Source organism: Lytechinus variegatus, chromosome 2, assembly GCF_018143015.1.
Source record: "Lytechinus variegatus isolate NC3 chromosome 2, Lvar_3.0, whole genome shotgun sequence".
In the NCBI taxonomy this organism is placed as follows: Eukaryota; Metazoa; Echinodermata; class Echinoidea; order Temnopleuroida; family Toxopneustidae; genus Lytechinus; species Lytechinus variegatus.
The window spans coordinates 24666722-24682787 of record NC_054741.1 but is presented as its reverse complement, the minus strand read 5'-3'; the positions used below and the strand labels follow the sequence as shown (position 1 = coordinate 24682787).

The window sequence follows — 16066 nt, the reverse complement described above, 5'->3', positions numbered from 1 at the left end:
CACATCGTCATGAATATTTATTAGGTGGGCTGATAATGTCACATACCCACTTTTCTTTTTGTTATATGTTATTGCATGAAATCATAATTGTTTGATGTCTGGATGTTATGTATCCGTTATTGTGATATAGTTTGCAGCAATAAATATGCACTGAATCAGTTGTCAATCCAATATTTGTTTATTCTTGGAGGCAAAAAAAGATGGAATAAAGCTAATCATAAAAAGAACAAGTGGGGATAAATTCAAGAAGACATGCCGAGAAATCATTCACTGGAATAATGAAAATCTTTAGAATACCATAACTTTGTTATTCTTTGTCTCATTTTGATCAAATTCCCAGTGTTTTGTTTGTCCGATTTTTCTTTATCTTTTCAAATCATACTATTTTCAGCATGGAACAGTCATTTAACTCACTAAAGAACAAGCTGATTATTTCTTTAAACAATGCTTTTTTAGATTTAAACCAAGAATCTGGGCATTCTAAAATCTAAATAAATTTTTTCATCATTTCATTACATTTATCGATTTTCATTTCACAATGTGGTACATAATAATAAACATAACATAATAACAAGACATAATGTCATAATGATGATTAGGCCTATAGATCGATTTGATAAACATAATAAAAAAAGTTAAGCTGCATCAGATGTTTTTTTTAGTAAAATGGAGGGGGAGGTAAGCCCCTAAGCATAAAATTATTTCTCTACCTAATTCATACACACATACAAAAAAATAATAAGTTCGTAACAGTATCTATGTATCAGTACATTATTTTTGCAAACAATCATTAACTGAAAGGGCATTAAAATAAAATAACATCGTGGAATTCTTAAAATATTTGATATTCTGATCTGAAAAGGTTTAATACTATAATTTCATGCTTTGTACGTGTATGAAAATTGTGAAGTGGATGTGGATTGCACTTCATAAATAGCTTAATAAATGATGCCAAGCACGAATCGTGAGATGATATTATTTTATTATTATTTTGACCTAGGACCAGGACATTCTAAGGATATTTTGTCGTCATATGAAAATGATGGCTTTCTTAATACCTATTCCTCTTCCTATGCAGAAGATGAAACTTGGTCGAACATATTCCTTTCTGAAAAGGGGGACAATTTATAGGGATTCAGTGTCATTATCTTATTTATTAATCTAATAAGCCTATTGAGAGCGAGAACTTAATTGATATTAGGGCCTGAAAACTGGTTATTTTAAGCACTTTTGTAATCATGAATAGGATGCAGAGGTTGATATATTTTTAACAATTAATGCGAGCGCGAAATTTTTATTTTCCAAGTCTTCCTGTCACCTTATTTTAATTCATTCGTCTTCCTCTTCTTATTTTTCCTCTTTTCCCCTCCCCTCTTCCCTTTTTTTCTTTCTTTCTTCGCATCTTTTGTCTTTTTTACTCCTCCAATAGGGAGGGTGGCCTCACCCCCCCCCCCCATTGGATCCGCCTATGGGTGTGAAATGATTTAACAATATTGATATATACCAAAGGTACAGTATTTTGAAAAAAATTGACATTTCTTTGATTTTTTACCATACGATATGTAGGAAAGCTGCTCGCATATGATCCAACGATGAAAATTCTAATTACTTTTTTATTCTTTGATTGATTTTTCTCAAATTTTTTTAAAATTATTATTTCTTAATATTATTTTTCTCCTATTTTTGTCAGGGCAGGGTGAACTTCCCCTTTAACGTCACCCGCCCTCTACGTTGATGAAAGTACAATTACTTGAAACCTGTCAATATGGTTTACGTGGAACAACAATAAATCCATAAATTTTTCTTCTTTTGAACAGGTCTGATCAAATTTTGAGAGAGGAAACACATCACAATGGCTTCCAGAAGTCTAACAGAAGTTTTCATACTAATGAGAAACAATGCAGCGCAGAGTAGACACATATATTCGGACCATGTAAGTACCGGTAGATACCCAAATGTTTTACCGAACGCTCACAATCATATTGCCCGGGCCTGTCGGGTAGGATCAGTCGCGAAGGTGACCGGTGCGGTGGCTGGCTCTCCAGCTGCACGGCCGGTATTGTGAAAATCGCATTTGTCTTTAAGACTTGCTATCTTCTAGACCAAAAGCTTCGGTCTCTGTTATGTTGGTTGTTCAGCTGAACTCCGTTGGCTTCACTCACCAAATACAGAGACCGAAGTTCTAGCGCGATCTGTACAGGGGACTCAATGGCCATATGTTTATGTACTTAAGATCGGACAAAACGGGGAAGTGAATTTGCGTGACAGCCGAGGTAAGTCACTGTGTTTGTTCCTTTTAACTTGATTTTTCTCCGTTGTTTGGCAATTAATGCCAAGAGGGAATATTAATTTGCATTTTGGTCACAATAATTGTCAATTTTTTTATTCATTAAAGACAAAAATTGAAGAGCCCCGCCGGGGGGATTTTGCATTGCAAGTCCCCTAATGGTGCGTGCACGATAGCGAGCCGTCTGTGTACGGCTGCAAGCTGTCTAGTTATCTTCCTGCTTTGACACGCTCCTATAAAAAACATATCTCTAAATTGTTATTTCAATTCAAGGCTCCACATATTAACTTGACAGTTGACTTGGTGGCCCTAAATTTGCCAAAAAGAAAAACATCAATGAATGTCATTGAATTAATAGTGCTCTTGTCGATAGGACTCATATTCGACATTGATCGATGTCGACATACAAAGGATTTTCAATGTTTCCGACATGTCGACATGCACGCACCCACATCGACGTGTAAACATGAAATAAAAAGGGGTCTAGCCTAAGTTACAAATGTAAAGTTTACCTGTAAAAGTTAGAAACATTTATCCTTAAATTGGCGCAATTTTAGCAGCGCATTAAAGAATGCCCGTGAGCTGCGCGACAGCAGAAAATATGTCGGTGCGGGGCCCTAGCCCGACGATCATCTGATAGACCTTATCGCAAATAGATTCACGCAAAGGATCATGGGATCGCAAAGGGGGCAATACCGCCGCTGTTGTCCAGATGCGACCATGCGAGCGCAAGCAGCCGACAATAAAGTGTACGATTTCCATAGTGTATCAAAATACGATCGACGCCCGCAGCCAACATTTTGCTAACTTCCAGTAAACGCCTCGTCATATTTGTTCCAGAGTCTAACATCACTTTTCTTCTTAATCATGGGTGGCAGGGATAGATGTGCTGTCTATAGCTGCAAGAATTCCCACAGATTTTATGAAGAAAAGTATAATTTTCTTTCATTTTCGAGCACTGTCTGTGCGTGTTTTGAGCTGCGCAGCTGCTGTGCAGTGTGCTTGCATGCACGGACAGTGGGCATGCACTCTCGGCCCTGGGGACAGTGTACGTACGTCGGCGAGGCAGTGGAGGAAATTGGTCCCTACCAAGCAAAAATAAAATGATGATCAATAAAACAAACTCTGCAGTACATTTGATTACTTTATTCTAGTTATGTATGTTTGTAATATCAATCGATCAATCAGTCAAGAATCATAAATAATTATCTCAATCATGATTTTATTCAGTAGGCCTAAGAACCGAGCTGTGTTTTCTTTTTCTCTCCACAGAGTAGGCTACATAATAGTTGCATATTATTCAGGATCGTGGTCGGACATTCTGAAGTTTAATCATTGGCATGCTTAGACAAAATAATGAATGAAATAATGAGAAAAAAAGTAAAAAATGAGAATAGATGAAAATAATATTAAGAGAAAAATAAGATACAAAAAGAAATTAATGAGGAAGGTGATCTGTAAGAGAAGTGACTGAATGCGATGAAATAAATTGAAGATGTAAATGTTGAAATAAGATTTTTTATCAAAAGAATGAAATTTACATCATTTATATGAATTATATATCCATCATCTACTAAATTTCAGACAAAATAAAATTACAGAGAGTTGGAGGGGGATGTTTCAAATTCAGGGATTTATTTAATCTGCATGTCATTTGTATATGTCCTTCATTATGTATATGATATAAATAAATATATATACTGTATATATATATATATATATATATATATAGCTTAATTATTTTTTATATACTTTAGATTTGTCTCACCCCCTATTTAGAGCTTGTATGATCAAACTAAAGAGCCCGAGTTGCAAAGGAGGACTATATTTGCCCCAAAATAACAAAACTATATTGCTAAATTATATGGAGAATATATGGTCTACATTATGATTCTCATTAATATTCTTTAATGGAAAAATTTGCTATCTAATTGGGATCGCCGACTTATTGCTCTTTTCTAAAGTCGATCGGCATTGACCCGCAATCACCGTCTCACTTTTCCCACAAAATCTTCCCAAGTTTAGCCCCATAAAACTTCGAAAATATGGTGAGTATTGAGTTCATACTTTCACTGGGCAATCATGATACATAGATTGTTCTATAAATCCACATTCAAGTATCCAAAGTAATTTAAATACGAAGAAATCAGACTTTTTAAAAAGCCTGGATTTTGAGTGACACTGCACAAAACATATGGCGTTGTATGGCTTCCCAAAAGCCGATTCTGCGTTTGCCCCCTTTCGCATCCCGTGATCCTCTGCGATGACAGACGCCCTCACGCGACAGACGCTATTTGCGATAAGGTCTATCTCTGCTTCGTGCAAGCGAGCAGCATTCACATTCACCATACCCATGCAATTATCGATGCATTGATAATACGCTGCTCCTCAATGCATTACTTTTCACATAGACGTGAGCAACAGCGAACAAATATTTTCTTCGAAGTTGTGACTGCTGTAATTGAGTGCTTACTTCATTTCACAAAGTCACAGAAAACGTCCTTCCTTCGTTTGGATTGCGGCAGAAGTGGTACTGAAATTATTGATCGATTTTTATTATTTTTATTGTCAATTTGAGGAGCTTGCGTTTGCAGCACGTGTACCAGCGTTTAATACGCAACTATCACTGTTGCAATTCGTGATTCTCAAATTGACTCCGAGTGTGATTGCGCAACGCTTTCGAGACCAATCGTGGTACAAAAACTTGATTCTCCAGAATAAATGTGGATTAAATCAGCAAATTTGGAAGTAAATTCACTCTAGCTTAGTCAAAATATGTTTTCCTGAACTGAGCCTGTATAGGTCTAGTGTGGGGATATCACTCGTGTCAAGGTGAATACATTTGAGAGATTGTTATGTGCCAAGATCGAATGAATGTTACTGTTAGGGAGCCTAAATTATGGTCCCTTTTCCAGTCGGTATTAATTTTTATGCGACATGTCGACATGGATTTGTGTTCCATACAACAGCACTAATGTCAGTGAATAAAACAAACTTCTAAAATATTAATTCTGCAGCCACTACCACTAAGTTACTTTTACTTTGTACATCTTGTATGTAAACCTTGTTTGCTGTTATTATACCTTGCAAATTGATTTGTGGTAAAATATATATTGTACTATCATTGTTAATATGAAATGATTGAAAGAGGATAAATGAATTGTATTATTCCCGCATTGTGTGGACTTTTTTACTTTGATCTACAACAAATAGACACACACTCATAATTGTAAAGTAACTAAATTATGCATAACAAACCCAGATATTAAACAATGATTTTTCCTTTCTTCCTCTTTGAATCCTAAAATCTAGAGTATGCATTATGTTTTCTCTTTTGCAGCATATTATAGCAGGAGAAAATCTCAGAAAATTGGGGAAGAGGTTCGGGTCCAATATAAAAATGTGATTGATATAAAGAAATAAAGACTCACCAGGTTTAGCTTTATTTAGTTATCGCACACCTGCAACTGAGATCGAAACGTCGAGATGTTTGGATTTTTTTTGTTCTCATTTTCTCTTCATCTATTGAATAAATGCTAGATATTTTTTGCAGTCATACATTATCCAATATATGATTCTGCATTACAGGCGGGCATATTATGTGCTCACCTTAGATACACTCTTGTTAGTAAATTAGTAAACTAGACTGTAGTTGAATTTTGACCGTTGCATTTTATTTTTGTTTGATTGCTCCAGGTTCATGATGATAGGATGGCACTGGTGAACAGTATATCAACTGATCCTGATGCAAGCGTAGGTGCTACTAAACTCAACATTCCACCAGAATGGTAAGCCACATACATTACCTTGTAAGGTATAAAGATGTTATCCAAAAGTAACAAAAGATAATCATCGTCATTACAGATTTATTGATATTTACATCACTTCCATTAAAAGCATACAAACTCAAGAAATTGCCAACAAATATAACAAAGCATTAAAATCATGATTATACAATACATGTGTATATGTTAGGAATTTGATGCATTAGTGAAATTATATCATTATCATCAATCATTGTTATGGTCATCAATACAGTTGCAATTTTCATTTTTATTACTGTTATTGTCCTTATCATCAGCATCATCACTGAGCTAGTTGATTCTTTATTCATAGAATCTATGTGTTTATATTTTGTTGTTCAAAATGATGTAGAATGAAAAAAGTTTACTTGGGGGGGGTTAAGAGTTGTAAACTCCATACAACATGAGTTGTTGGCGGGTGTACGCGATGCGTTCGCAGGTGAGAGATATACTGGTTACATGAAGGATGCGCAAGATTTCAGAGTATCAATGGAAGATTTGAGTTGAAGGCCTAGAGGGATGATGTTGGAAACTCGGCAGCATTTGAGGAAGGCTTGATGATTTGTGAGCTTTCCTGTAAGAAATGTATATCTTTTTATGTGAATGCATGTAATTTTCCTATTTTTTATATTTCCTATGCAGGGTTAATAGTACAGAAGAAATTCAATATGACATCACGAGAATACAGCAAAAAAGTGAGTATTGAATAGGAATAGGACATACTCAATCAGAGGTATAGGGAATAGATTTACTTGAATCATCAAGGGCATAGATAAATAAATGCCTTTTTCTTTCATAATAAAGTATGGTAATAGTAATTGTTAATAATAAATGCAATTCATACGGTGTCATTTCCATCCCATTAGAGATAATTAAAGCACACAAGTGGGGGAGGGGGTAGGGATGCTAACGTGATGTAGCAAAGATGCCAAGCTTTACCCCCCACCATCACCCTTTATGTTTAAGTTCTATTCAGAATTCTCTATCTCCCAGTAAAAGGGAATAACGAGGAAATAAAAAGTATTCTGGAAAAAAATATATATATATATTCCTTGATCAATGTCAAAGCTGATTATGCCTGTTACTGATACGATTGGATATTCTCTGCTTTGTTTTTTTGTTGTAAATGTTTACTTCATCTGTTCCAGTATTTTCCAGCCTCATGATATTTTTACAATCCAGAAACCAATTACTGTACTGTAGTATTTTGTTTCTTTTTACATCCACGGAATATGGCATATCAACTACCCATTTATGTGTGTTTTCAATCATGTATTGCAGTGAAGGAATTATCATCATTACATGATAGATACCTGAACAGACCTACATTAGATGATAATATGGAAGAGGAACACGCCATTGAAATTGCCACTCAAGAAATTACTCAAGTAAGAATACTGTACCACACTCTTTCTCACCCTCTCTTAATTTTTTTCTTCTCTCCCCCCTCCCCCCTTTTGTTTAGTACAAGTGAAGGAGAAGTGTGCGTTTTAAAAACTCAGGGCCTTTCAGGTTATATACCTTAATGTCATTAATTACTGTTTTGTGTTTCTTTCAATTTTATTAATAACAATGATAGTATGATGAATTTGTATAGCACAGCCACTATATGGATATTCTCTACTGCGCTTTGGTTACTCCTGTTTCTTATACTACACACCCAAATTAAGGTCTGCATGCTTCCTTCCCTACACAGATATATCCTCAGTAGTATAGTGTTTGGAAAGCAGGTACAGATTGGGCCATTCAAATTGTAAGGGGAAGTTGGTTCTATATATACAAATTTGGTCTTGTTGAGGAGTGGACTCCTGAAGACGGACAGCCGGCCTGCCAAGAACGTAGAGTCTTCTGCTCTGCATTTCCAGTCGTCCACTCAAGCCAGCTTTCTCTTATTTCTCCATCTATTCAAGCCTCTCACCTTTCATGGTTTACAGTCCTTATGAGGACTACCCTCATTCCAGAAAAAGAACACTTAACCTTCCATCCTTCCACTTTCTTGCCTCTCCATTTCACTTTAATCTCTATCTTTTCATAGTTCTTCTAGTACTATGAAAAATTATGGAATGGTTTGCCGTATGTAACAAGATCCTGTCCATCAGTAGAAACATTCAAACTTAAATTGAAAACCTGTTCAAATAATTCCCATACATTTCTTTACCCCCTTTTCTAATTTTGTTCTCAAGCATTTCACCATTTCTTAATTGCAGCGCAGTAGAATACATGCACATAGTTTCTGCGCTATATAAATCAGTATATATCATTATTATTATTATTACTCACTAATGGCATACCGTAAACCACTTCTGACATTGATTATACACTTGTCCTTAGAATTTTAGTCAAACTAACAAACTATTCCAATGTTTTTCTGTCTTTTTCCGGATTATAAAAAATCCTTAGATGTTTCACAGATGCCAAAGGTCTATCCAATCCATAACAGCCAAAGCTAGGTTATCATCGAGACAAGAGAGAAAAGTCACACAGAATATCGTCAATTCACTTGCTGGCAGTCTTCAAGACCTTTCTATTCAATTCAGGAAAAGCCAGTCTGCGTATTTAAAACGTAAGTAACACTGTCAGCCCTGCTAACAATAATTTTCCCTTGATGAGCAAAGTATAGGCAGAAGACATACAGCTCGCTCTCAGGCAAAATAAATTAAATGAGAATGACTGGACCGTAAGCACCATGCTTTAATTTCGATTTGAATTCTGAAAGAAAGAGGAAAATGGCCTAACTATTTTTGCCATGTCAATCAGGGTGCCTATGTGCCCCTCTATGAGGAAATGAAGTAGAATGGAGATAAAAGGGGGTTGGATGTACAAAAAAGTTTATCATTTTATGGAATAGCCCAACTCGCAACTCTTTGTAAGACAGGCCCCAGATGAGATTGTTCTTTGTCTACTAGCCATTTTTTTTTCCAGAATTCACCTTTTGAGAAGAATTGAGTTTCAAGTTGAATTTGGTTAGGTGTATAACAAAACTCTTAATGACAGATTTTTTTTCACTATAAACATCATCATGTTAAAAGGTGAGGCAGTTCTGTTATCCTCAATCATGTCTTCAGTGTGGATAATCAAAAGCCTCTTGAGGAACCTTGATGTAACAGATTTCTTTTTGGTCACTCTTCACTTACTCACTCTTTGCATGTGACCACACTTATTGATTTTCCTACGATTGAATGTATGCAAACTGATATGAAGAGAGAGAAGATTATTCATGTATCGTTAATGAATATTCCACATCTTTCATTTCAGTCTTCTTTTTCACTTTTCTTGATAGGATTGAAAGGAAGAGAAGAGCGGTCTAAAGAATTCTTTGAGAGCAACATCAATTTAAATTCCAGCAGTGCAATCATGATTGAAGAGGACATGGAGGATGATTTACTATACGACAGGGTAAGTAACATACCATGTGAGTCAAAAATAAAATGACACTTCACTAATCCCCAATTCAAGGAAAAATAATGTCATGAACACCTAACTATTATATATGGCCAAAAAAAAGCATCTTCTTCCAAATAATTTGATACCATATTCATGTGGTATGTGTTAAAGCTTGGATGATCAGGAGATATTTTTTGCAATGATGTCAATTTTGATTTGCGCCAAAGTAAACCAAGACTGCAATGAATGAATCCATATGCCAATGATGCCATAATCCTACAATGGTTGCATTAAAACTCATTTCAAAATGCCTTTTCAATAATTTACATTATAATTGCTTAATAAACACTTTTTAGTATCAATTCTCAAGTTAATTTTGTTGAAAAGGGTCAAAATTTACATCACTGCAAAGAATACCTACTGATTATCCAAGCATGAAAACATACCCCATAAATATGGTATTAGATTATTTGGCAGAAGATACTCTTTACAACCATATATCAAGGCTCCACATTAACTTTTTTTGGTGGTGGCCCGTTCGGGCCACCAAAACCTTCAAATAATTTTTTTTGGTGGCCCACTAATAAAGTTTGGTGGCCCGAAAAATATAAAGAAAAACATTAATTAAAAATGAATAAAACAAACTGAAGTATTCTGCAATCACTAACACGTACCACTATTCTTTGTACATCTTGTATATAAATCGTGCTTGCTGTTATTTTACTTTGCATAAAACAAAAGAAAAAATAAAGAAAGAAAAAACAAAGAACAGGTCATAAAAAATTTTTTGAGAAAAACAAAAGAAAATTTAAGAAAAATAAAACAAAATTATCAAAAAATGGGGAAAATTATTATTATTCAGTAGAAACATGTTCTTTAATCAGGTATTTTCAATGGGAAGGGGTATAAATGGTTTAATCACTGAAAAAAATGAAAGAAAAAAATAAAATGGCAAAAGTTATCTGGAAAAAACAGTGAGACAATTCCTTCCCTATATTTGACAAAATGATGGAAAAAAAATCACATGTCATATCAATGAAATGCCTTCCCAAAGTATTTACTTCCTTAAGAGTGGTTTAAGAAGTCATTTGTAAACAAGAAAGAAAGAGCGGCCTATTTATTTTTGGCTCAAAGAGACACAGCTTCGAAATAAACCAAATATCAACATACATACAAATGCACATATGGGACTGTGATGTACTCACCTATGTGTATTAATGCATTTGGAAATCGGTCTTTTTGAGTCAAAAGAGAGGTCATAATTCCTCCTTTTAATGCTTTCAATTAATCAGGTTTCAGTAATATGGACTGTAGAAGGGCATTTCATTGGTGTAAAATGTGACTTTGACGTAGATTTCCAAAGTTCTGGGGAAGATTTCTTAGCAGTAACATTTCGTATCGCAGCTCCCTGGGTCTGAATAGTCTGCTCGTGCACAGCTAGCTGCATTGGTTTCATGCATGCAAAGCTCAGCCAGACAGCCGGCACGGCCGGCTGAATAATAGTTACTGTATGCTAGCGGTAGGCCTACATACTGTCATGACTATGCACTCTTTGTGTGTGTGTATTTGTGTGTAGATTAACAAAAAAGGCGCATGACGAATTGGCTTGCAATTTTAACTGTAGAAGGTTGATAAATGCATGCAAAATCGGGAGAAAAATTGCGCTACTTTGAAAATTATTGGTTGCCCGATTCGGGCCACCAAAACTTAACATTTTTTCAATAATGGTTGCCCGAGATGAATTTTTGGTGGCCCCGGGCCACCGGGCCACCGCTAATGTCGAGCCTTGCATATATAATGATCATGCGTTCATGACATTTTTAAAATTAAAATGGGGATTTGTAAGGTGTCAATTTTATTTTTTGACTCACACGGTATAAACAATCAATTTGGGTTTCATTGTCAACAGCTATATGTTGATATGGTAATACATTTAGAGTTGTTATTATACCAGTGTACCGTTTGAATATCATTTGGTTGTTTAAACACAGATGCCCCCCTTGTTTTATATCTTCTATAATAAACATGTTACTGATTTGCACTTAATTGGTAGAGTTATAAGAAAGAAATCATTCTACTGACTATGTTACTACTTCTACTGCTGCTACTACTTATAATACTAATACCACCACGGTTATTGCTACCTCTGCTGCTATTACTGACATAAGAATTGTTAGATTATCAATGAAAATGGAAAAAAGTTATAAAAAAGTGATATCAGTTATAGTGATTCTAGAATCAATTATGATAATGATGATGATGATTCTAATGATGATAATGCTTTATTATTGTCTGCTAATACTGTGTTTTCATCATATACATTACACAGTTCATCTCATTTATATTTGATCTTGATTATCTAAGGCATCCCATTGAATCTCCCAATACTTGATCTATAATTATATTTTTGCTGACCTGAAATTGATTTTCTTTTGTTTTTTCCATTTGATTCCATTTTGCATTCTTCTATCTATCTAATCAATATTTGATTCAATGCGATTTATAATTTCACCAATTTTACTTACACTTAGAACTCCTTTATGTAATTAGATCCATCATAATGAAAATCTGTGTGTAATTTAATGTATTATGTATTAAATAGTTGTTGTTTTTTAATTATGTACTATTTTAATTATTTTTTGTATGTTCTCATATTTTGTAAACATGTATATTTCAGCCACTGGCTGCCAAGCCTGTATATATTACCAATAAACCATTAATATACTATACTATACTATACTATATCCCTTGCTTTTACTAATTCCTTTGTTTCCATTGTGTTCATAACAGGGTTTCACAGATGCGCAAATGCAGGAAGTGGAACAAAACACACAGCTTATCGAGCAGAGAGAGAAGGAAGTGTCGCATATAGTCCAGTCGATATCAGACCTTAATGAAATCTTCAGAGATTTAGCTAATATGGTGGTGGAACAAGTAAGTAAAGAATGACAGAAAGTTACCACATTTCAAAATTGTCAACCTCTTTCCTAAGATCAGTAAAAAAAGAAATGTTGAAGATGCCACTTGTATGGTGGATGATCGATGTAAATTGTGACAGTGGCTATAACCATAGGAAAGCCCATTATGTTAGGAATTTATGACTTTCCTTTCTTTGAATCTGTGTACAAATTACCACAAAAACTATCCATGTTTGCAGGACTTTGTCTCATGAAACGATGTCTAAAAATGCTCTAGATGGTAGATACTTGTATGGTATTCTCAAATTTGGTTTCAAAGTTGTTTGATGAGACGTCTATCTCAGAATAAAGTCCTGTGAATTTGCTTACATTTACTGTAGTAAATGCTGGTTAAGATAATGAGTGAAGGTGGCCCTCACTGACTTTGATGCGAGTCACCCTAGGATACATGTGATTACCATGAATTGGTCAAATCATAAATCCATCTTAAATGGTGATGAAATTATCAGAGAAATCTGCAAGAATAATTCTTTCATCTGTGGAAGGTTATTCATTCACATAAGCTGTTAAGGCATTTTTAATTTATTGGCTTTTATTTTACCAAACTTTGTTTTTTTTTTCTTTTTCATGATATATGCCTTCAAGTGTTCCTGTTAAATGCAGTATGACACCCCCACTTTATGAATTCAGTAGATTCCATTAGCATATTTTATGTTCTGGTTATTATAAAATATGATTTTAGGCAAAATCCCCTCAGCATAAGTTAGCAAATAGATGAATAAGATTCCTATAAAAAATCAGCCTTTGAAACAAATTAAGATATTTATGTGAATTAAACTGATGTCGATTGGTTGTTTTAACCACCTTTTGTTTTTCTACCTCTCTTTATATGTAGTTAAGGTGAAATCTGACATCTGTATATTCATTACCATTTATAGGGAGATGTGCAACAATGCAAATGACAAAGAATAGTAATAGTAGAATAGTTATATATCAATTGATGACTAATGTGAATATACATGGATATGTTCTATATAGTCTTGTTAGTATCCACATAGAAAGTCATGTGATCCATTTTGATATGATCTGATCTTGGATCTTCTTGGAAGCTGAATAATGAAGATTGATATCTGATCAAAGGGTTTGGAATCTTATCAGTGTTTGAAATGGTTTTGAAGTTCAGCAAAACATCACAACCTAAACCTAGCTTCCAACTCTTTGAAGTGAATCTTGATAAAGATGTAGAAAATAGAGATATTGCTAGTATTTGTATAATCACAATGATACATCAGTAAATATTCACAACATTGCTATTTTCTTAATTTATCAGGGCACAGTCTTGGATAGGATAGACTATAACATAGAGAAGTCAACTGTTAAAGTGGAAGAAGGTCTCAAACAATTACAAAAGGTAAGATTTTAACCATAATTGTTATCTAACTTCTAAATTAGTACCATTTCATTAGTAGAGAGTAAGTTTGTCATATAATTTTTGCACAATTTTATTGTTTGACAAGGTTTTAAAAAAGCATTTCTAAAATTAAAAGATAATTCTGAAATATATAATTAAAAAAATGCAGAATCATTTATAAGAGTTTTAAAAATTTATCTGATTTTCTTTAAAAAATACAATTGCAGCTAATCATTTTGAAAAAGCATAATACTTTAGACAATTTTTGTTTCCCAACTCAAATTGATTTTCTTAACTTGTACATCAGACTGTAATAACATATACTTTGCACTAAACTGTATTCATTTCTAAGTTCAGATTATGCAAAATATGTGTCATCACTTTTTATAAAGTCAATAGATTTCTGTTATCCCAAGAGATTGGACTTGGAAAATTTCCTGACTTTATGTTATGATAATTTATTCTGACGTTATAACTGAAAACCATGTAATAATAACTCTTTTGATGATTTGAAAGTGTTAAATTTTGAAAGAATACTGAAATCCTCACTCAAACCAAACTGAATTTTCTGCCGCCCTAAAAGGTTCATGTTTTATAGAATGTATGTTTGTCCTGACCTATATGCTTGGTAAAAAAGAAGCCAATTGATGTTGATCATCCATTGTTTAAATCCAAATGGAATGCCATCTTAGATTTGTCTTTTTATTCTATCTTTACAGGCTGAGAAGTATCAAAAGAAGAACAGGAAAATGCTTGTAATCGTCATCCTCTTCGTCATTGTTATCATTCTAATCATCATCTTCATAGCAACCAAGTTAAGATGACATCGCTGATTATAGTATCACCATAGCAACCAAATTAAGATGACATCGCTAATCTGTGCATCACCATGGCGACAGAGTAGAGATGAAAGTTTGTTTCATTGCATTGCCAAAATGACTACAATGAGATGAAATCGGTATTGTAGTCGTATTAGGACCAACTTGAGCTCATATTTTATTCTGAAAGAAGACAACCAAATTAAGATTACATCACTTCATATGTCGTCAAAACTGTCAACTTGAAGAAATGACATCTCTTCTCATCAGCATAGGAAATACATGAGGGTGGCGGGCAATTTTGCCCTCATGTTACCCGGAATCGTCCCTAAAATTCCCCCAAAATGCATGTTTCGGGGTGAACATTCTTTCTAGAGTTAACCCAAGATCTGTCACAAACAATATTCAAGATTATTGAGAAAATCATTATGTTATCTATGGCAGAATAATAATATTGCTTTTACTGCATAATTGCTTGTTACCCCTACAAAAACTAGCCCTTGAAATGAAAAAAAAATAGCACCCAAAAGTTTGCAATCGCCCCAATGTAAAAAAAAGACTGCCCCTAAAAAATAAAAATTACTTCCTACCCTGCTTCTCATTCAACCCATTAAAGACAAGGTTGCTTGAAATTGTAACAACTATTAGATGACACGTTAATAAACTTTTATCATCTTAATTGAGCAATTAAGTTGGTGCAACATAGCTTTTGACCATGACATATGAGTTGAGCCAGCAAGCTATCCTACTTGCGGTGTCTTAAAATCAAGTCGAGACAAGATTTCTTTCTATCATAACAACAAAGTAGAGATGACATGCTACCAAACTTGCATCATCTTAACAACTAAGTTGGCTACAGTTACAACATCATCTTAACAACTAATTTTCTACAGTTACATCACTTTTTACCATAGCAACTTAGTTGAGATAATATACTAGTGTCATCACATAACTACAAAGTTGAGGTGACTTCAGAATTTTTTTGGCATTCATCATATCGTCATAGCAATCATCTTGGTGAGTTGCTTTGTCATTTCGGAATGATGGGAACTGAAATTAGATGCAATCATTACCCATCATAATTCATCATTAACAGTGGAAGAAGTAGGGCAAAATATTTGTATTATCACGATAGCAACCAAAGTTGATGTGGTTTCGACACTTGTTTGCCTTAATAGCAAATAAGTCGGTATTAATGTTGTACTTGTCTTTTTGTCGTCATCAGCACTTAAATTGTAAAAAAAAGTGGGTTCATTTATATCAATCATCAAGTAATCACAATTATATGGCAGGTTGACTTAACTACAAGACATAGTGTTATCTGGGTCCCAAGTGAGAATGGCATGTCTAACTTGCTTCATAATAATATGATATAGAAATTATATACATTTTTTTACAGTGTAGCAATCTATCTGAAACGATAGTAATATAATCAAGTGAATAGG

At 34.2% G+C, this 16066-nt stretch overlaps 1 protein-coding gene across 1 annotated transcript; it reads left to right on the top strand.

The window, feature by feature from the left end:
- Nucleotides 1-1724: 1724 nt before the first annotated feature.
- On the top strand, nucleotides 1725-15627 carry LOC121407656 (syntaxin-16-like). The gene is made up of 9 exons (XM_041598832.1): nucleotides 1725-1933; nucleotides 5984-6075; nucleotides 6733-6785; nucleotides 7372-7478; nucleotides 8491-8653; nucleotides 9371-9486; nucleotides 12265-12408; nucleotides 13723-13803; nucleotides 14523-15627. The coding sequence occupies exons 1-9, from the start codon at nucleotides 1853-1855 to the stop codon at nucleotides 14625-14627; spliced, it is 942 nt and encodes a 313-aa protein (XP_041454766.1). The 5' UTR covers nucleotides 1725-1852; the 3' UTR covers nucleotides 14628-15627.
- Nucleotides 15628-16066: the final 439 nt, after the last annotated feature.

Coding starts and splice junctions, on each gene's coding strand:
- LOC121407656 (XM_041598832.1), top strand. CDS start 1,853: ATGGCTTCCAGAAGTCTAACAGAAGTTTTCATACTAATGAGAAACAAT. Junction 1,934..5,983: donor GACACATATATTCGGACCAT/GTAAGTACCGGT, acceptor TGATTGCTCCAG/GTTCATGATGATAGGATGGC. Junction 6,786..7,371: donor CACGAGAATACAGCAAAAAA/GTGAGTATTGAA, acceptor CATGTATTGCAG/TGAAGGAATTATCATCATTA.